The 23,163-nt window shown below is 34.6% G+C and overlaps 1 protein-coding gene across 6 annotated transcripts in view; it reads right to left on the bottom strand.

The window, feature by feature from the left end:
* Positions 1-23,163, bottom strand: part of NSUN7 (NOP2/Sun RNA methyltransferase family member 7) — a 74,821-nt gene that overhangs the window by 31,246 nt on the left and 20,412 nt on the right. For all 6 annotated transcript variants that reach the window (XR_004230173.1, XR_001121289.3, XR_004230174.1 and 3 more), the window contains exons 3-7: positions 21,774-21,832; positions 21,255-21,385; positions 11,943-12,095; positions 10,564-10,747; positions 8,687-8,897 (exon numbers count right to left, since the gene is read on the bottom strand). Coding sequence is in view for 3 of the 6 variants with exons in the window: in XM_031942140.1 (XP_031798000.1) it covers positions 8,687-8,897; positions 10,564-10,747; positions 11,943-12,095; positions 21,255-21,385; positions 21,774-21,832 (738 nt within the window). In the remaining 3 variants the exon portion in view is untranslated. The remainder of the gene's footprint in view (positions 1-8,686; positions 8,898-10,563; positions 10,748-11,942; positions 12,096-21,254; positions 21,386-21,773; positions 21,833-23,163) is intronic.

Here is a 23,163-nt window from a genome sequence, read left to right as displayed (position 1 = left end):
ACAGTAGTTTTCAGAAGGAGAAATCAAATCTATCTATAGTCATATGAAAAAATGCTCCAAATCACTATTAAGACTTAAATGTACAAAAATATTTATAGCAGTTCTTTTTATGGCAAAGAATTGGAAATTGAAGGATGTCCATCAGTTGAGGAATGGCTGAACAAGTTGTGGTATGTAATTCTAGTGGATAATCAACTGTGAATGATTTAGCTAATCTCAGAAATACAATAATCCAAGACATCCAAAGGATTCATGATGAAAATGTTATCCACATACAGAGAAAAAACGGATGGAGTCTGAAGTCTAGTATTTTTCATTTTATTTTTTTACTTGGTTTTTTCCCCTCTTTTTACAACATGACAAATATGAAAACAGGTTTTGTATGATTGCATGGGTATAACCTATATCAAATTGCTTATTATCTCAGAAAAGGTTAAGAAAGGGAGAGAATTTAGAACTATAAATTTTAAAAAATGAATTGTAAAAATTGGTTTTACATGTAACTGGGGGGAATGAAGTATTATTAAAAAAGACAATGCTAAAGAATAATAATAGGATACAATTGTGCCCATTAACTACTAATTTTTTATCTACCAAATCCTTATTTTAACATTGTTCAAATAAATTAAGAGATAAGACCAAATTTGAATTTTGAAGGAAAATAGGACTTCAAGTTCAATTCTACAAACACTTTTAAGCATACTGTATAAAAGGCATAGAGATAAGAGAGAAAGGAGTGAGAGGAAGATATGTAACAAGCAGAAAAATCACATGAAATAACATGAAAATACATGGAATTTGCTGAATGAATGAAAGTTACATACAGGAGATGAATAGATGTGCTTGACTATAGTCTTAAGTAGAGAAAGTTGGAGATAGGTCAGGGATGTGTAGTTTGGACTTATCTTTTTAAAAGAAATTTGAGGGGGATATAATAGCAGTCTTCAAGTATGTGAAGGGTTGTCACGTGGAAAAGTTATTAGATTTACTGTTTGGCATCCAAACAAGCAAAAGTAGAGGTAACATATGGCTGTTTCAGAATGGCAAATGTGGAGCAATACGTTTTTTAAAAACTTATTAATTAGAGCAATATGAAAGTTGAACAGGCTTTTTAGGAGGCAATAGGCCACCAAGTAAAGTCTGAATGATCCAGTATCAGATATATTGTAAAATGGATTTTTGGAGGAATTGAATTGGACTAGATGGCTACTGAATCCCTTCCAACTCTAAAATTGTTTTTTTTTTATATTTAGAATAATTTTTTCCTTAATTACATGCAAAAAATTTAACATTTTTTTTAAAATGTTGAGTTACAAATTCTGTCTTTCTCCCTGCCCTTGCCTCTCACTGAGACAGTAAGCAATTTGATATAGGTTTTACAGGTGCAATCATGCAAAACATTTCCATATTGGTCATGTGAAAGAAAATATAAAAAAAACCCATAAGAAAAAGTTAAAAACAGTATACTACAATCTGCATTCAGATTCTTATCAGTTCTTTCTCTAGTGCTGGGAAGTACTTCTTATAATGAGCTGACTAATAAAATCACTGTATTGCTGAGGATAGTTAAGTCATTCCCAGATGATCATTGTACAATATTGCTGTTACTGTATACAATGTTCTGTTTTTGCTCCCTTCACTCTGCATCAGTTCATGTAAATTTTTCCAGGTTTTTATGATGTCATCCTGGCTCATCATTTCTTATAGAAAAACATTATTCCATTATAATCATATACCACAACTTCTTTCACCATTCCTCAAGTGATGAACATCCCCACAATTTCCAATTCTTTGTCTCCACAAAAAGAGCTGCTACAAATATTTTTGTGCAAATAGATTACTACTCCTCTCCCTCCCCCCTTTTTTAAAAAAACTTTTTGGGATACAGATCTAGTGATGGTGTTGCTAGATCAAAGAGTGAGCACAGTTTTATATTTCTTTGGGCATAGTTCCAAATTACTCTCCAGGACGGATGGATCAATGCACAATTCCACCAACAATGCATTAGTACCATTTTCCCATGTTTCCTCCAACATTTATCATTTTCCTCTTCTATCATATTTGCCATTATGATAGGTGTGAGGTGGTATCTCAGACCAATTCTGAAGTTCTTTTGAATCTCTAAGTTCATTCTATAGGCCATGGAAAATTAGTTATTAAAAACTTTTTGAGCATGGAGTGATATTTGAAAACCTAAATTTTAAGGAGATTAAGTCTAATAATTAAGCTTAATATATCATTGTGCTGATTATCAAAACAGAGGTTGGCAAACTCTAGCCCACAGGTCAAATCAATCTTCATGCCTGGTTTCCTACGGCCTTTGAGCTAAAAATGGTTTTTATTTTTTAATTAAAACCATAAAAAGCCTCCTAAATTAATGGGCCATACAAAATAGGTAGAAGGGTTGAATTTTCCCCATAAGCCAAACTTTGCCAATCCTGGTCTAGATTTAAGAAAGTAATGGAGAAAATCTTAATAATGCAGATTAAACTTAAAAGTGTGTTCTGTTTTGGAGACTTTTTTAAATATTTATCAGCACATCCCTAGCTATATTCTTCTTTTACTTTCTCTAGGAAAGAAAATTCCTTTCTAATGATACAGGGTAATGTGGGGAAGTTTATATGAATCAATTCAGAAAAAAATAAGCAAAACCAAAACAATATAATCAATAAAGAGTTAATAATCAATAGGTAAATAACAATAATATGAATACAGTATATAAGTAATGATTTCTGAAAGGAAACCAAATTCTGATTAAGTGAAAAAGCAATGATGGCTCTAGAGGATGTAGCTTCCTCCTCATAGCAGAGAGGTAAGATAGTAACTACAGCAGGTTTTGTATACATTGACAAATACGGTCACTTTGCCTAATGTTTTTAATTGTTTTTGTGTACTATAAAGAAATGGTCATTCTAAACTGAGGAAAGGAGTTTTTCTAGTCAAAATGACTTTGATATAAAATCAAAAGGCAGCAATAAAACATTTTTAAATCCTCCAATCATTAATATAAAGGAAGGCATATGAAAGGGGAGTGATGCTCAAGGTATATACCTGGTTTATATAAAGAGGATCCAACAGAGAATCCCAGGTGAGAATGGATTCTCTATGGGTACTGAGATCTCCCAGATGTTGCTCATCAGATCCTTCAGAGATGACATGTTGTTTGGAACACGTTCCAGAAGCCTGCAAGGCTCTTAAATAGTATCTATAATTACCCAAAAGAAATGCTAGCCATACAGGAAAAATCAAATAGTTAAAAATGCTACATATTATAAACAAGGAATTATAGACTTTCTTCAAGATGGCTGAGTGAAGAGAAGGAAACCTAAATCTCTCACAACTACTCCAGCAAGGATGAAAAAATATCAGTCCCAGACATCCAGGGAGAAACTTGATTAAGTCTATTTCCAGTCTAGACCCACATAAAGAGAGAGTCAGAAGGACTGATTTAGGGAATGAGTCCAATTAGAAAAGCCTGGCCCATGACTTCAGCTCAAAGAAGCTTCCCAGCTTAAAGATCAGAGGAAAGCCTGAAAGTGTGTGAAGAGATTGGTGCCCAATCATAATGGAGTCAGACTCCTGAATTCATAGGTATATTGTTCTGATCCTGAACATTTCAGGTTCAAAAGTCTGCAGTATTAAGATTAGGAGGTCATCAATCAGGGTAGGCCTGTGAGCAAACCTCTCTGATACATCAGGCTAGAACTAGAGATACTCCTAAAGTCTTTGAAAAATACTGTATGCTTAAACAAAACTCAAAGTAATATAGATCAGAAACAAATAATGCTGTACCCTTCCTTTCAGAAGTGTACAGGACCTACCCCAAGACAAAGTGCTAACATGGGAAGTAAGGTTAGAAAAATGAATAGAGAACAACAATAAAGAATACCCAAGACAACAATCTTAAAGAAGAAAGTAACCCCACATTATCCACTTGCAAAGATTCAGAGAAAATCACATATCTACCACACGCTCAATTGAAATTCCTAAGGGGAAAAAAATGAAGCAAAAAAAATTTTTTAAGTTTTATTATAAATGAAACAACAAGAGGTCTATAGGAAGACTGGGAAAGAAAATGAGAGCTCCAGAGGAAAGAACAAGAAGAGTAAACTATTTAGCACAGGCCATTCACAATCTTACTCAAGCAATATACTTACTAAATTATGAATATCCTTTAGCATAGTGATACCACTTCTAGGATGGTAACTTTGCACAGCCCTGAATCACTTAAGTCCAATTCACTTGCAAGTTATAACCTCTCCCCTTCCTGATTTCACGGTCCTTTGAGAACAAAGGACAAACAACCTGTGAATAGAAACAACTGCCTCACTGGGGACCCAACTGGCCAGTTCCACATGGACAGAACAGCTCCCTCTTTCCTTCCTCTGTTCCTTCCTCCTTCCTTCCTTCCCTCTTTCCACACAGAGTCTGCAGATATTCTGCCCAAAGGAATATATTGATCACTGAAATCACAAGGTATCTTGGGATTTACAGGCCGGATTTCTTTTTCATGGACGGCGCCTTAAACCCAAATCACTTTAGCCCTCATTAGCCAAAAATAAGTCCTGGTCAAGCCTCAGATGGTTCTTGTTTGAATTATGATGGCTCAGGGTAAACCGAAACAGCAATGTTTTGGCCAGAAACCCTCAGTCTTCTTCTCCTCTTTTAAAAAACCAGCAAACTACTCCAATATCTTTGCCAAGAAAACTCCAAATGGAATCACAGGGAGCCAGACATGACTGTAAAACAAGTCAACAAGAACAACAAATAGAATGGGGAAATAAGTACACAATAGTAAATAGCCATATTATTCAGTATTTGATAAACCCAAATATCAAGCTTTATAAGGACAAGAACTCAGTATTATAGGAAAATTACTGAAAAAACTGATAAGCAGTTTGGCACTAGGCATAGACCAACATCTCATATTATATACTAAGATAAGGTCATAATGGGTACATAATATAGCCATAAAGGGCAATACCATAAATAAATTATGGGAGTATGGAAAATTTTATCTGTCAAATCTATGGATAAGGAAAGAGTTTATGACCAAACAAAACCAGAGGGTTACAATATAATGGAAATTTTTGATTCCATGAAATTAAAAAGAGTTTTGCACAAATAAAATCAATGCAGTCAAAGTTAGATAGAAGGAAGCTGATAAAAAAAATTCTTTCACAGTAAGTTTTCTCTGATAAATACCTCATTTCTCAACTATATAGTGAAATAACCAAATTTATTTTTATAAAAAGAGCATTTCTACAATTGATAAATAAATTGAAATAATTTTGACGTAAACTGAATTAAAATAAAACAGGTAGCTTTCAGAAGAAGAAATCAAAGCTAATATACTCATAAGAAAAAAATTGCTCTAAATCACTTCTGATTAAAGAAAGGCAAATTAAATCAACTTTGAAGAACCACTTCACACCTCTAATACAACTAACATGATAGAAAAGAAAAATAACATGCTGGAGAGGATGTGGAAAAATACATATGCTAATGCACTGTTGGTAGAATTATGACTTGGTCTAATTATTCCAAACAATAATTTGAAAGTATGTCCAAAGGGTTATAAAACTATATGCTCTTTGGCCCTGAAATATCACTAAAAGGTCTAAATCCCAGAGATACAAGAAAAAGGGAATAGATCTGTATGTACCCAAAATATCTATAGCACCTCTTTTTGCAGTATCAAAGAATTGGAAATTGGGAGTGCCTATCAACTGGAGGAATGGCTAAATAAGTTGGAATGTTGTTATTCCATAAGAAATGATGAAGGGGATGATTTCAGAAAAGGCCAGGAAGATGTATGCATTGCTACAAAGGAAAATGAACAGCAATTGCAAGCATCAGGAACACCAAAATTGTAATAACAATGAACTACTTTCATCAATACAATGATCCAAGACAATTCTAAAGGACTCATGATGAAAAATACTATCCTACCTCCAAGAGAGAAAACTGATGAACTCTAAAGTACAAACTGAAGCATAATTTTTTTCCTTTATTTTTCTTTATTTTTTTGTGCAACATAAGTGATATGGAAATATGTTTTCCATGCCTTCACACATATAATTGATCTCATATTGCTTGCTTACTCAGTGAGCGAGGGAAGAACTAAAAAGAGGACAATTAATGATTTTTACTGTTTTGATTTTTCCAAAGGAGACCAGACTGAGCTGGGAATCAGAATCAGCCAAGCAGACAGCAAACTGAGCAATCCTTAAGCTGGACAAATCAGAAATCCTTTGCAGTATTCACTTACTGAACTCAAAACTCCCTCAGTTATGCTACAGAACCGACACAGGCCAGCTCATATTGGCCCCTAGGTCCAATGGCTGAACCGAATAAGCCACTGTCTGTTTTCTGCGGCCCAAGGGACCCATGGTCAAACTGATCAGACCCCTGTACAAGTACTCCTGTCCCTGGCCTTGCGGTTTTGTTTTTATACTCAGGCATACGCACGCATGCACACACAAAACTGGGTAAAGAAATACATTTCATTCAACAATGAATCTGGAAAGGGGAGAAGGAGGAAGAAGAGACTTTTAGGCGAAGGGAAAGATTCATCCTAAACAAAACAAACTCTTCACCTGCAACGAGGGATCAGCAAAGAAAAAGGCAGGACAGAAAACAGAAGGCTCTGCTCACAGCAAAGAGAGGAGCGGGAGCAGGAGGAGCCGGCACGGCGCTGAGAGCGACAGCGCCCCCAAACTCATCCCCACAAGGACCCTCTGATTCCAGAGACCTCATGAGGAAACGCGTTCTCCACCTCCCTAGAGGAAATTGACAAAGAGCAAAAACTTAGGTCTCTTTTTCAGATGGGCCCTATGTGGAAATTTGTTTTCTTTTACTATGCATATTTGTTGGAAGGACTTTGTTTTTGTTTTTTCAAATGGGAAGGGAGAAATTTGATCAACTGAAAAAATAAACATTCTTTTCTTTTTAAATCAAGGTGTAGACTGAATATAGTTAAGATTAAAAAGGAAATAGTTAAATGAAAAAAAATTGCAGTAATAAGGTCTTCTAAGATATTAATATTTATTTCCAATATCATTATTTCCAAGATAGATAAAGATCATTTAACCAATTGACAAATGCATCAAAGGTTATGAAGAGACAGTTTTCAGAAGAAGAAATCCAAGCTATTGGTAGCCATGTTTTTTAAAAAAAGTTCCAGATCACTATTAATTAGAGAAATAAAAATTAAAGCAATTCTGAAGTTCTACCTAACATCCATCAGACTGGCAAATCTAACCCCCTCAAAAAAAGGGAAATGATAAGCACTTGGTGGCTGTTAACTTTTGTTAAATGCTCTTAACCTTCTTGGTTTACAGATGAACAACCATGCAATGAAACATGAAGCAACTTATCTTAAGTCACTGACTCTAGATGTAGTGTTCTTTCCATTTTAATACGTTCCCTTACATTTGGATCTCCAAAGTCTATTTCAGCTCTCAAATTCTATGATTCATTGAGGTTTTCATTTCTTATTTTTGTACTTAAGGCAAGACTAACATTATTGAAAATCACAAGAGATTTGTTAATTAAGTTGTTCTCATAGAGATTAAGGAGAAAAAAGAAAAACAATTTGGAAATTAAGAATTTTTAGAGAGATTAATTTTTACAGATATATAAAAAAGCAGAAATCTAGCAGTAATTCAATTCTCATAGAAACTCTGAATGGAGAAGGTTATAATACTTCATTTAAACCAACCTGTACCTGAATAGGAGTCACCAACCAATACAAGAAATTTGTCATCAACCGACACAAGCAATTTAAAGAATAATCAAACAGCCTTCACTTGAAGACCTCTAGACCCCTAGAGTTTTATACTCAATACCTCCTGAAACTATTCATTCTACCTTTGAACAGCTCCAATTAGTAGGAAGTTTTTCTATGCATTTAAAAAAAAAAAAAAGCTGTCTTTTTTTCAACTTCCTCCTTGCTTCTCTGCCTACCTGGACCAAGAAGAAACAGACACATTAATGCCTCTTACTACCTGCTAACCCTTCAAATATTTGAAAACAACTATCATGTCTTCCTGAAATGTTCTCTTCTAGAGGACAAATATTCTCAGTTCTTTGAACTGATTCTCCTTAATCTCTGCAACTACTCTGGTTGCCCTGTTCTGCCCTTGGATAGAACTTGTCAATGTCTTTTCTAAAATGTAATTCTTAGAAGTATAGGAAAACATCTCCCTGTTTCTAACAACTAACTACACCTCTTTCTTTTAATAAGGTATACAATTGGATCAGCCTTGTTATATCTGCAATCTGAAGATTCTGATTGTGTAACTTGTGACCCAATTATTTAATCTCACTTTTCCCAATTCCTCATTCATTCTGTGGTGATAATACCAACTCAATGCTTGTGATGAGAAAGAATCAAATTAGATTTACAGCTAAGCATTTTTTGGTAAACTTTTAAATATTACATAAATGTAAATTATATATTCATGCTGCTACTATATAGAGCATTAAAAATTTAACCTGCAATTCAACCAATATACAAAATTCTACTACAGCTACTTTATATACCAACACACAGATATTGAAAAAGATTATCTTAAGACTATTTCATAAATAGAAATAAAATTAAACTATATTAAATTAAAATATCAGTTTTAAAACATGAAAGAACACTAAATCCCAACGGAAATTAATGTTTGACACATACTTCTACATCCCATATTTGAAAAAAGATCCTGCAGTTCAGATTCCTTAGTTTGTGCTTTTACTCCACACACATATATTTTTGAGGTATTCTGATTTGTCAGTGTTGACATATGAGCAACAGTATACCAGGAACCCATGTTGACCAGTAATATGTCATCATCCATATTCAGCAGGGTCTTTACAGAATGGACAGCAAGACTCCGAGATTTATCCTACATGGGAACAGTGTAATTAGAAATCATAAAAGATATGATTCAAATGATTTCCTTTATTTGTTCTACATTAATGAAAATATTCTTAACTTTTTAAGTATCTTAATTTGTATTTAGCCAAGACTCTGAATAGTGAATAAATCTGACAACTGAACTTAACCTAAAATATATATATATATTGTACTTTGTCTTTAACATAGTAAAATCAGACAAAAGAGGTAGCATTGACTTAATATGTAATTAAAAAAAAAAAAAACACATAGCCCTTGTCCGGCCACAGGAACCCATGCCGACTATACTATACTCAGGACACCCTCTCTTGCTATCTTTGCAGCAATGGCCCAGGGATGCTCAAAGTTCAAAGAGCACAGAGCAAGGGATTTGGGGCTCAGAAACCAGGAGTCCTGAAATGTCGTTTTCAGCTACAGTGTCTAAGTTAAATAAACTTTTGCTTGTTGGCGTGAGAATTGAACGAGTGGCTTGCATGGTACCTGGCACATAGTAGATGCTTATTAGATATCTGATTAACTGATTATCCATTATTTATTTTGCTTCCACAGGAAAAATATATTCTAAGCTTCAAAACACTGACTTAACAATTGACCTTTTGGAACCCCCCCCCCCAAGCATTTATAAGTTGGGATTGCCTTTGACTATAATTTAGGGATAGAGATAGGGATGGGGATAGAGTCTGTACATTTCATTACTCTAAGTAAGTTTCCAGATGAAGAAAGCAATTCAGGTCAGCATCTTCTCTGCAGTTATAGTCTTAGAGAGTAGGCCAGAACATTGATTTTTAAAGTATGATGCAGAGAATCTTGGCGGGGAGTTTGAAATCCTTTTGGAGGGCCTACAAATTCAGAATTCGTTTTTATTTCTAATATGATAAATATCTGTAAATAAAACCCACATAAACAAAACTCTTTGGAAAGATTCTCAATAATTTTTAATAGTATAAAGATCCCAGAACAAAAGTTTGAGAACCAATGGACTAGAGAACTGAGAGCTTAAATTACTTTGTCAGGTCCTAGAGCTTTGTGTCAGAGAGCTTAAAACCAAGTCTTCTTGGCTCTAAATGTAACTTTCTAACTACTCTGCCATGTTGTGCCATTTAATTCCTATTTAATTTTTTGACAATGATATATTAATCCAAATGTTAAAGTTAAGAAAAATTTTTAGAGTTTTTTTTTTTTAACTACAGAATCCCATTCTTAGTTAAGTCATAAATAGCATTTAAACTTCAATACCTATTTGAGAAAGCTGTGATCTTGGATATTCCAAAATCACTCAGTAAAAATTTCCCAAGGTAAGCTTCTTAATCCAAATGAGATTAACCATTCCCAGATGACAGTAACACAGGAATAAGTTGTAGGTAAAAGGAAAAAGAAAGCATTGCTATCCTGTTTCACAAGGGATTAAAGTCTGATAAGTTTTTGGGGTGTCAGGTTAAATTATATTGAAGTTGAAATCAGAGAGAGCTGTAAATCCTCCTGACAATCCATAAAAAGAATTAATAGCAAGTCAGCATTTCACATTTAATATTTGGATGGGATGTAATGGTAAGGTTTACAATTCCTTGAGAAGATTGACTCCAGAAAATAAAATTAAGATTACTATTAAACTACTTTTTAATAAGGAAAACCTTTAAAAGCAAATGTGAGCTCACCTGAAACAAAAGTTTATAACCTGTGCAAAGCTCTATATTAAGAAGTTCACTTTTCAGATGAGATGGGAAAATTATAACATCACTGCAATGTTGGTCCATACAAAAAGATTTACAATCAAAGTCAAGTGCAGATTTGACTTTGGTGTATCCTTCTTTTTTCAAATCATCGCAGATACCTTCAGGGCTGTTGATATAAAATTCAGTTACTTATTTTGGCCACAATTATACTATATGAGATTAAATGTAACTTTAACACATTGTTGTCCTATTACCATGAAAAATAGTCAATATCACTCAAAAATTAATCTGGATAATGTAAAGATTTTTCTTACATCTATCTAGTCCAACTTTGCAGAGTTAGCCTGCAAAAGCATTGATGTAATTTTCTTTTTCAATTTAGAATTAAGAATGTCAATTAAACCAGGATCCAAGATTTCAAATATGACTTAAGAAATACATTATTTTTATACCAATATTCTTCTTCAGTAAAAGATTACCTGAAAATTATACTTATTTTTTAAGTTTTACCAGGAGCAAAGTAATGTGATGTGACTGATGTCACTAGATGGGGTTATTTAGGAGAACATCAAATGTTGGGATTCGGTCATATGAAGAATTCACAATGACCATTCTCTTGGGTAAAAGGTGAGTCTACTGAGAAGAGGTTTCAGAGATATAATAGACATCACAAATAGTAAATGGTTAGCAAAAAAAAGGAGTTTTAATAATTAATGATGGAAAAGTAAAGTTTCCTAGTGGACCTCACAATTAGGCAGGAGAAGGGAAATACTCCAAGAGCCCCTTCACTGGCAGGCTAAAGCCTAAAATAAGTTAGTTAGCCATAAGGAGAGATACCATGGTGGGGGTTACAAGGGGAGACACTCCATGGCATAGATCCCTCTGTGCCACCGTCAGGAGAAACAAGGCAGAGGGTCACGGCAGACCGACCCAAAGGTGTGGGCTACTGACAGACTGTACAGGGCAGAAGTAACCTCAGGAACACGCCTGGGACTCCCAACAGGGCACAGCTGGGCTGCCCACAACCTCCCCAGAGGGAGGGCTGAAGGGCTTCACGTGGATTCTGTTCTGGACCATGACCTCCCCAGAGGGTGGGACCAGGATCTCTGTCAGAGCCTTTTCCCAGCCTGCCCAGGGAACAACTCCCTCAGGGCTCCAGCTTCTCTCTGCCAACCCCTAGCTACAGAGAACCTCATCAGATGTGTCCTGGGGAATGGCTGCACCTTAGATTGCATTGGTACATAGGCAACTGCTTCTACCAACACAGGGCGACATTTTCTCTGACACAGCCTTAGAGTTACTTAAAGAAAGGAGAGGTTAAATGACTTGCACATAAGAAAAGAATATATTTGAAATCTTACCTGATTTTGCAAGTATTTACCCAAGCATAAAGTGGCAAAGTTGAAGCTCTTTGTTCCTGTTTTCTAACAGTTTCTGGTAGAATGTGGTAAATTGAAAGAGCATCATGTTTAATTCGACATCTTGCCAGTGCTGCAGCCAATTTTGTTTTAAAACTAAAAATATAAAATCCATTTTTTTAAACTGAAAAGTACACTTAACAGATAGGGCTATCAATATCCTATTTAAAATGTTAATAAATTCCACTCTTGAATTTTAGTAAATGGTATATAGTAAATTTCTCTTCAATCCCACTTCATGTTTTAAAATAAATTTAATAAAATCTGTCAAACTTTGAAATGGAAATCTAGTGATCTTACTTTCCTGTTCTTCCCCCTCATCTCTCTGTCTTATGTCTTTCTGCATCTCCTTAGGTCTCTATTTCGGTGTTAATTGCTAGTGTGGATTTCAACATTATAATCTATTTCTCTCTCTCTCTCTCTTTTTTTTTTTTTTTTTTTGCAAGACAATTGGAGTTAAGTGACTTGTTCCCAAGTCATACAGCCAGGAAATGTTAAGTGTCTGATTCTGAATTTAAAATCAGGTCCTCCTGACTCCAGGGCCAATGCTCTATCCACTATGCCATCCAGCTGCCCCAACATTATAGTCTTAAGGCTAAATTAACTTTCATGAACCTCATCCAGGTCCTCTTCTCTCCTAAATACCTGTAGTACAAGAAATATAAAGCTCCATGATTCTTATTGATACCTCAAACCCAAAAAGCATATTTGTTTTATAAAAGCCCAAATTATAATGGTTTAATTTAGGCTATTTATTCCTAAATATAAGGTTGTCCACATTATATAATATATATTACACAGCACTCCAGGCCAGTTTTACATATTGGAATCTCATTTAGAGGAATCACAAGACAGCCTTGAAGACAGAAAAATGTCACAAAACATAAGGGCAATAAGCTACCTCAACGTGTTCAACAGAAAGGGATGAAATGGGAACAAGAAGAGATACCAGACACAGTCCCAATCAGGGATGGAAAATAAGTGGTAAGCAGACAGAGGAGGAGACTTTCAATTTACACTGAAGATATTCATTTTTATCAACTGTTTGCACAATTCCTTTTTCTCCACTAAATACCTACTTAGTCCAATATACCACACTAAAGTACTCAACCCTCACCCTGATCCATCAATTCCCCCAAAAGCATGATCTCCATGACAAAGGCTCTGACCACAGTAAAATCAGATTAAATTGTCTAAGAGTTATATAATTCCACTGCACTGGATGATCGATATGTGTAGAGTAAACTGCTGAAATTCAAAGAATGAAGATTTTTGGTGCGTGTTTCTAGTTCATAAGCCACAAACTATGTATTTTACAGCAAGAGCTCCTCCTGCTGGACAGAAACCATCCTTAATTTTCACTGTTTGCAAGCTCCTTGTTAACATGACGTCTCTGTATTTAGCAAGCATTGTACCATTGGTCAAGCAAAGGAAAATGTCAAGTACTGAGGAAAAACAGCCAGGGAAAAGATTATAAATTTCCCAAGTTTCTGTTTGGTGATTTTTTTTCCTTATTCTTGAAAAATTTCATAAATTTTGATTACATGCTTTTAAATACTAGTGGATAAAATATTTATGGTAAAGAAATTCATCCATTGCTTGCTGCCCTTCACTCCCTTAAATAATTCTTTCAACTAAAAAACTAGGAACTTTATTAACTTTATTCTCAATAGCTGAGCTCATTATAATCCCTTTCAAACCAAAAGCCAACAAGAAGTTCAGAACAACCGGAGCTGCACAAGGTTGCATAAAGAATGATTCATCCCTGCTCAGCCCTTTTTCTATGAAGGTGCAGCATTTGAGCAATCACAACTTCTCCCAGCCCTTAGTCTCCTTAATTTGCCAGGTTAAGAGATTTGAACAAGTGGCTCTAAGGTCCCTTTCTGTACTTGTGTTTTAGAATGCATTGAGGGAATTTCATAAGCTGTACATCAGAAAGAGAAATTACTCAACCCATAAAAGGCGCGGTGTTTGTTCATTTATTGATTGATCTAGATCATTCTTGCACTAGATGAAAGAGGAGATTCTTTGCCTCACTTGCTACCAAACCTTAGTCACTGAAGGAGGGCAGCCGCAGTTAAAATGAGACCTGTGGAAGACCCCAGCTTACAAGGGCCAGGGTTCTCCCTGCACCCGGAGCCGTCTCCACCGGCCTGATCTCTCCCTGGCCACTGGTCCCGGCTGGCTCCAGAAGGTCAATGAGGCTGGTGACCTTGCCAGGCCCTCCCGCCCTCCCTGAAACCCAATCCCGTCAGGGCATCGCCTCCCTGATGTCCTGGCCCTCTCTGCCAAAGGACAAACCGCCACAACACTCTGACCAGCAAAGAGCAGGACCCCCCACTCCCCGACAAATACTGAAGGAACGGCATCAAGGCCTGACCCTTGGGAGCAGCCAAAGAGCCAGAGCCCCTAGAAGGGCTGCAGGACCTGCCCAGCAGAGATGGCGTGCCCAAGAGGAGGAGGGCAAAGAGAAAAGATCCCAGCTGGCCGCGGGCACACGTGGCACCTCCCCACCCCTGCCCCCTCTTCCCAGGAACACGGTATAGCACTGGGAGAGCAGGCCTTTGGCATTCGGGAGGAAGGGAATTTCCCTTAGCTACAATTTTTTTTTTACCACAGCATTGTAGCAAATGCCTTTGTAAAGAGCTAATTGGCTGATTTAGTGGGAAGCAGGAATAGAAGCCAGTGAGGAGCTCGACTAGCAGGAGGGGCTGCCCAAGAGTACTGTGTAACCTGAGGAAGCAGCTGCCTTCTGGGGGCCCAGCCTGCGGGTAAAGGCCAGAAGAATAGGCCAGAGGGGATGCTACATGTGTAAATCTTATTTTAAAAATAATATTATTTTTTTAAAAATAAATCTTATTTTAAAAATAATTTTTTAATTTTTTTTTTTTAGTTTTGATGAGGATCCTGAATCAAATAGAAGGAAAAAATGACGCACAACCACATTTGGGAAACTGAGTTATATTTTCAAAGGATCCCAAACTATTTGACGTCACCAAAGGCCATCTCTTGGACACCAGTATTCTCCAACTTATCCTAATTTGTTGCCTAACAGGGAACATTGTAATCTAAGAATCAAATGCAGCAGAAAGGTACATGACCGATGTTATCTAGGAAGCAGGATACTAATGATGACTAGCATTTGAGAAATCTATAAGTGACATTAAAGATATATATAGATATATCGATATATATCTATATATATAAAGGAAATAGGCTAGTTCAACAGTGTGAGGGAAAATAGTAAACTTGAGCACTATATTGATATTCACAAAATAATCAAAGAACTATTAAACTAACTCTATCACATGGGTACATACATCCTCAAGGGAAAATTTCTGAGAAAATGCAGAATCAAAGGGAATGAAAAAGACATAATTGGCTACAATTTGCACCAGTCAGGTTAAGGAGTGCTCATATCCATGAGATTTCAGATTCTACAAAATTTTTAAAATTATAATTGAATTCCTACTAATTTAATATGACGTTATATTCAAACATGCTTAGCTTTAACAGTGAGGAAAAGCCTGTAGGAGTTACTTTTTGCTCAAACTTAAAGGCAGCTCTATTACTAAGCTTCCATATACTATAATCTGGATACCAAACATTTTTAAATTTTTATTCTCTGCAAAATTATAAGATCAACTTATAGCATGTGGGAACATTTTCTACCAATTTGCAGAGGAAAATTTTTCAGAGTAATTTTCAGAGGAAAAAAATTAAATACTATCAAGTGAAACATACATTTCTAAATGCCCTAGGATAAACAAGCATATTTTTACATAAAAGAAATATATTGCAAACACTTAAAAATCCTTCCTATGTAGGACTGTATCTATTTAAATTTAACTGATCATCAAAGAAATGATGAAAAGGAAAATTTCAGAGCAACCTGGAAAGACCTAAACAACAGCAACAACACACTAAAGACAAAGAGCCAAGAATAACTAACAATTTCAGAGTAATTCAACTCCTGAGAGAAGCAAAATCTGTAAAATTAAATTTAGTTTGGGACATTGTCAGTTCAAGAATTTGTCTTGCTTAATTACAGATTTTTGTTACAAAAGTTTTCTTTTTCTTTTTTTTCCTCAATGGAAAGAACATGTGAGGGAGCCAAGATATTTATTTTTAACTGAAAGAAATCAAATTTTTTTTAAAAGTGTTCTTACTTCTGTTTCTACAACAATGACATTATCACTAGTTTTCTTAATAATACAATCAAATAATCAACTTATTGTAAGTTACTAAATACCCCCCAAAAAAAATCCTCAACAACTTCATCACTGAAAAGACTGCATCCAAAAAGGGGATGGCACTCACATGTGCAAAAATGTTTACAGCAGCCCTTTTTGTAGTGGCAAGGAACAGGAAATTGAGTGGATGTTCTTCAGTTAAGGAATGGCTGAATAAGTTATGGTGTAGGAATGTGATGAGAAACTAACATGAACTGATGCTAAGTGAAGTGAGTAGAACCAAGAGAACACTGTACAAACAAGATTATGTGATGATCAACTCTAATGGACTTGGCTCTTTTCAACAATGAAGTGACTCAGGCTAATCCAATAGACTTGTGATGGAGAGAGCTATCTACAGCCAGAGAGATAAACTATGGGTCCTGAATGTGGATCAAAGTATAGTATTTGCATCTTTTTATTGTGGTTTGCTTGCTTTTTTCTCCCCTTTTCAAATTTTTTCCCCTTTCTGATCTGAACTTTTTGTGTGTGGCATAATAAATGTGGAAATAGGTATAAAAGAAATGCACATGTTTAACTTATATTGGATTACTTGTTATGTAGGGGAGGGAGTAGAGGGAAAGGAGGGAGAAAAACAAGGAACACAAGGCTTTGCAAGGGTGAATGCTGAAAACTATCTTTGCATGTACTTTGTAAGTAAAAGGCTATTATCCAAAAAAGAAAAAAAAAAGCCATCCAAAAAAATCAAGAACAAATGAATGAAATCTTGTAAAACATTCTTCAACACCACCATATTCTCAGTAAATGGCAGTCTTCAAATTACTAAGATCATCAAGCCATATCCTAACAAGTATTAACTGAACAAAAACTTTCAGGGACAGTTGTGAATAGGTAATGGAATCTGTAATCAATAAAAGATTGTCTGAATATATGAACAGTGATATTCTTTGAAATTCAACAAAAAACAGAGACTCTTTACAAAAGAATAATAGTTGAATATATGAAGATAACCAAAAAGTCTAAAGAGTATTGTGTTATATATACACACACACACACACACACACACACACACACAATGAAAATGCAGAACTCCCCAAATATTTTAAGGCCAATTTCTTCAGTAACACTATATGACAATGAAAAATTGTATTTTTCACACCTACATCTTACCAAATGACCTAAAGAAAATCTAACTATGCTTTGATGATAAGTATTGTTTTCATTTATAAGAACAGAAGAAAATAAAGACAAAGAAACTAAAAGAATTTTGTCAAACAATTCATTATGAGGAAAATCTCTTGGATTCACTGTTCAAAAGTATAAGATTAAGTATACTTCTATTTCATCTGACTAGATAATAAGCCACAGTAGTTAATGATGTGTTGTGGACATTTGAAAGCATGACAACTTGCTTGTTTTCGTGTTTCATTTATTATTTATTGTTTCTGATATGATAATAAAAACCTTGATGCCAAATTCCTTAAAGTTTAACAGCCATCCAGTCAGCTGGCTTTTTTTTTTTTTTTAAGGTACTTATTATTTACAATGTGCTAAACATTGGAAAACACAGTTCCTTTCATCAGTCATTTCAACTGGGGAAGACTAAATGCAGATAATCACATAAATACAAGGTTTATTAATTGTAGGTGAACTGGTAATCTCAACAAGATAGCACTAATAGAGTAGAGGAAGAGGGAAATAAAACAATAAAACAAATAAAACAAATTTGTGGCTCAGAAATGAAGAAAATAAAGAAGATTTGGGGCAGAACAGGAGTCCTCCAGATATAATCCAAGGAGATCTAAAGACAGACCCCGGGCTGGGGATTGACAGGTCTGAAGCCCAAACACCTTCGGGCCAGCAGAAACACCAAGAAGGGACTAGCCCAGGGTGAGCTGGGTGGGCTGGAGCTTCAACAGGAACTACAGAGATTTTCACCTCCCAGACTGTTTGTGGAGTTGGGGTGTAAGTCCTGGAAGACTGAGGGAAACTCGGCCCAGCTGTACTGCTGAGCCACAGCCCTGGGAAAGAAACCAGCATGCCGGGAGTGTGGGAAAGGATGCTGTGCCAAGGAAAGCTAGAATCATCAGATGAGGGAAAAAAATGCTGGTTCTATCACTAGTAGCAAGGTCCTAAAAAGACCTTCTATAAGGCCTTCTATCAATTAAGTTCTCCCATCGTAAAGAATACCATGAAAGGAAAAAGCAAAACAAAAACAAAAATGGGAACCAAGTCCCAGATCTTTAAGTGAACAAGGCTCAGAGCACAAAATAAAAAAACCTCTAAAAACCAAAAATAAAAAACTAGGTAGAGTAAAAACAAATATTCTCCCCCCTCAAAAAAATTTAATAATTTAAACTTAACATGTAGAGGAAAACTACCACAATGGGGGAAAGAGGAAAATTCTGGTCCTATAATCACACATGATTTAAAAAAAAAAAAAGATGAAAATTATAGTAATGCATTAGAGAGGCCAAAGACTTATAGTCCATATAAAAGGTTCATATCTATCCATCATAAACATTCTCTTTGAGAAAAGAATCAGAAATCACCGAACATGACATGTACTGAATAACATCACAAAATTGAAATTGGCTACATGAGTCATTCCTGAAGCAGTTATATTTGTAAGTCATACCACTGCCTTGCCTAGAACAAAGATAAAAACGAATACAAAACAAGAATAAAGAATTAAAATTAGGGGGGAAAAAAAGGATAGAGTAATTAGAAACTACTCCAATCTGCTCTATTCCAATGTTACTGATGCTGAAAGTAAGAAACGGATTCAAGGCATTGTCACTAAATAACTGAATACATTTATTTAAATAATACAAATCAATGACCAGAATTAGAAGACGGGAAAAGCTTAAAACACCATCTTAGTAATCAGATGCTTCACTTAGTTGTCAAATAAAATATGCTACACAAGAACAAGATTGGTCTAAAGCATATAGGGATATGCACTGGTCATGTGATTTCAGTGGTCTAAATACATCCAGGGCAAGGAAACATCTACCAACATCTTCTCTACAACTTAGGATTTAAAGAGCTACCTCCAGCACTGAAGGTGTGTCATTTCCAGTCATTAGATGCCAGAAGCAAGACTTGAATCCCAGTTGTTTCTGGCTTTGAAAACAACTTTCTAATCATTGTCAAGCTGTCTCTCGGAATATATACCTTTTTATCAAATTTCACTGAAAAATATGGTGAAAAAAAGCTCTTTGAGCACACAGAATATTTTTTGTCTTTTTCTTTTTTTGGTATCCCTAACATTCAGCCCAGTGCCTGAAACATAGTAAGTGCTTAATAAATGTATGCTAATTTTGAGCAGTATCAACAGGGAAGAGGAAAAAAAAAACAGCTTAAAGATAACTTGGTCAGAAATTCAACTAAGTAAAGTTATCCTTAGTGCATTTAAGGCTCAATCTAAAAGGAGAAGTAACAAATGAAACATAGAAAGATCTGCAAAGATCTGATAATATATTTTCATTATTGCACACACTGAAACTACCACATTTAGACTATTAATATCATGGCTCTAGAAAAAAAAAAAAAACCCAGAGATTTAAATAGCACTTAAAAAAAGAAAAACGGGAAAAGCATCTGAACTATCAATTACAGAAATGAAGAAGGAACATAATTTTTAGGGAATTAAGAGATCAATTCTGAAGGAAGTTATTAAAGGTGTAGAGAAAAGCCTCAGACCTTATTACAAAAATTATCACAATAAAAATAATAATAAGTGAACTAGAGAGCAATAATAATTACCAACTCATCAGCCTAATTTCCCATCTATGTAAAATTTTTATGAAAATAACATTAACATGGTATTGAAGGCATCTATGAAGAGGGTATTAGAAGAAAATAGGTGGCTTTTATCAGTGACGGTCTATAACAGATCACACATCAATAATCACATAACTGACTAAAAGCAGAAAATAAGATCCTACTGTGCTTATTGTTTGATAAATATAAAAAAGCACTTGATTTGCCAAAGCAAAAGACATTAATGGCTTTTTCTTCTTCAAAATAGTATCTTCCATACAAGTGACAAGATTCCTTGAAAGATATAACAACATATTTAGAATAAATGGAAAACACTCAAAATATGTTGGATCACGCATAACAGATGTTGAAAAAAAATCTTCAAGCTTCAAGTTTTTGATGTATTTCAATTTCCCATAAACTCTTCACTCATTTTTAAATTCCAATGGAAATAACATTTGTAAGCAAAGTAGCCCTAAAAAAGATGGCATTCATTCTAAGTATCACTATAAAATTTTCATGGAGAAAAAATACCAGGTCTACATTCATGACTGTTAAAATATCTCTGGCGTCTTTATTTTATTTACAAAGGGAAATTTTTGAGCCTTTTGAAATTTGGCAATTAAACTACAGTCATTTCACATATTATCTATATTATACCTTAAAGAAAACTAGCTAAAAATCTTTTAATTGCCACTATAATTTTCTTTGATTCTCATCATGGTATAATTTGTTGTTTTTAGTAAAGATTGAGAACATAATTGCTGAATTACATTAATGTTTAAAATAAATAATTGGCTCAATCATATAATCTAAGTCCTAAACAAACCCTTATATATATAGCTGTAATTTTTCTTGTTTGATCCAACTAGATTTTTCTGTGACCAAAAGTAGCCTGAAAAAGACGCTGGACATATATATGAACATTTATACATGTGTATAACTGTGTTTTAATTTGCTCATAATAGACTAGGGAAGTCATCCAATTTTCATGCTTTCTAATAGAAACAAGTATAAAAAAGTTCTTATCGTTCTCATTATGTATTACATAAGATCTGATTTCCAAACTAAACTCTCAAACTTTTAACATTTGTTCAATTTTAAAATAATCTTTTTAATGAACTTAACAAGACATTTTTTTTAAAAGAAAACTCAGCAACCTACAAAAGCTATTAAACATCACTCAGTAATATCTCCAGCAGACTTGACACTTATTTATAAAGATCATGTATTTTCTTCTGTCATGAAAATATGAACTTTAAAGAATTTTGTTTTCCTTTATTGTTGTTATTAATACCTGTTAAGAAGATTCTCTACTTCCTGAACTTCTGAAATTGACTGTTCCACATCTGTAATAAGTCGACTTTGAAACTTTCTGTCTTGGAAGTCATACAGCATCACAACAACAAGGCTTGTCAAAGCATCTGGCTACCAAATGAAATACATGCAAAGAAAATAAAGTCACAGTGACATACAATAGTAATATTTTCCACTCTTTGGTAATCACAGGGTTATTTAGAATAAAGAAGCAGGATATTATTTTAACATTTTTACTCCCCAGAAAGAAATAACCTAGTATAAATTAATCTTTTAACATAAAGAATGATTATAACTATTTGTATTCAAGGGGAATGAGCATGAAGTCAATTTTAGAAGTAAAAAAAAAATTTTTAGCAGATATTTCCCAAAATCTCACCCATCTTTATTTTTATTTTTAACAACTTCTTTAGTATTAAGGAATCAATCATTAATGGTTATACAGGACTCTAAAAAGACCCCAGAAAGACCCCAAATTATATAAAGATTATCTACTTACTATTGATACATTTGGATAAAAACAGCTGTCTATTAATATATTTTCCAAAATATCTTGATCTAAAGGACAAAGAAATATTATTGAATATGAATATCATTGAAACTTTACAAATGTTAAACGTGCAAGAATTATACTTCAAATAATCTCATTAAAATCATTTATTGACATTTTCTTACAAAAACCATTCCATTTCTGCATAGATTTAGAAAGAGATAAAATTAAAACTTTCTATTTTGAACAAAATAATTTAAACTAAAATAAACTGAATGAGCCAACACATCCATGAGTAATTCAGAAACTTTCTGACCCTATTTTACATGTTTTTAAATGAGTATATATCTTCATTATGCAACTTATAGCAGCTTATAGTGCTTTTGCAAACCTTAAAATTGTTTTTGTGTAATCATTTAACAATCTATGATGAACCCAAATATTTCAATAGAAAGTAAAAAATTAAATTGCCATATTATGAAATCTCAATTATACCTTGAAAGAAATTTGTACAAAATCAAATGTTTCAGACCCATCTATTCAATTTTTACTCTACTCTGTCTTTATGAAAAGGGTAAAGCTTCAGAAAAGAGTTGACTTCTGATTCTAACTGATCCTTTATATGCTCATCTCTAGCCAAACTCCCTGCGTTCATTTGCTGGAACCTCATTCCTCCTCATGGGTAAATGTGAGTGAGGGGAGATACTTCTTACTTTCAAAAGCTAAATTTAGGCACAGATTCCCTGACCATAGCCCAAGGAAACAAGACAGATAAATCCCACATCTGAATGATTTCTCCAACCAAGAGACAGTAGTATTTATCAAAGAAACAGAAAGAAAAGAATTCAGGCCCACAGAACTAAACTTTCATGACGATGCCCTTCCATATCTCTTGAAATAACACTCTATTTGGCCCTCCAGAATGACACCAGATGTAGAATCACTTAAAGAACCTGCCTTTCAGGTATATTACCAGATATCACTCTTGAAGCACAGAGCTCTCAGGTCTCATCTCCCTCCTTTACTCCTACTTTCCCCTCCCTGACATAAGTACATTGCAATATTATCTAGGATGCTATGGACAGAAGCAGGAGGCTGAGGTTTGGAGCTTTTCCCCCTTTTATCCCATCTTCCGTGAGCTCATTACATTGCCACAGTCCCATGTACCCAACAAACCTCATATGAAAGTGGTTCGGAGTCGACAGTCTGGAAGGCTTCACAGACTATCTAGATTTTCATATTTGGGATCACGTCTTATAATCTGAATGTGCAAATCGATTACACAGACATCCTAGAAGGATATCATTTCAATTAAATTTGATCATGCATAACTTTTAACCCTAGTGACTTGGTTAAGATCTCAGGAAACAAAACTATGAGAATCAAGAAATATAATAAG

Source organism: Sarcophilus harrisii, chromosome 6 (genome assembly GCF_902635505.1).
Source record: "Sarcophilus harrisii chromosome 6, mSarHar1.11, whole genome shotgun sequence".
NCBI lineage: Eukaryota > Metazoa > Chordata > Mammalia > Dasyuromorphia > Dasyuridae > Sarcophilus > Sarcophilus harrisii.
The sequence above is the reverse complement of the archived record's forward strand: the minus strand, read 5'-3'. Positions and strand labels throughout refer to the sequence as shown.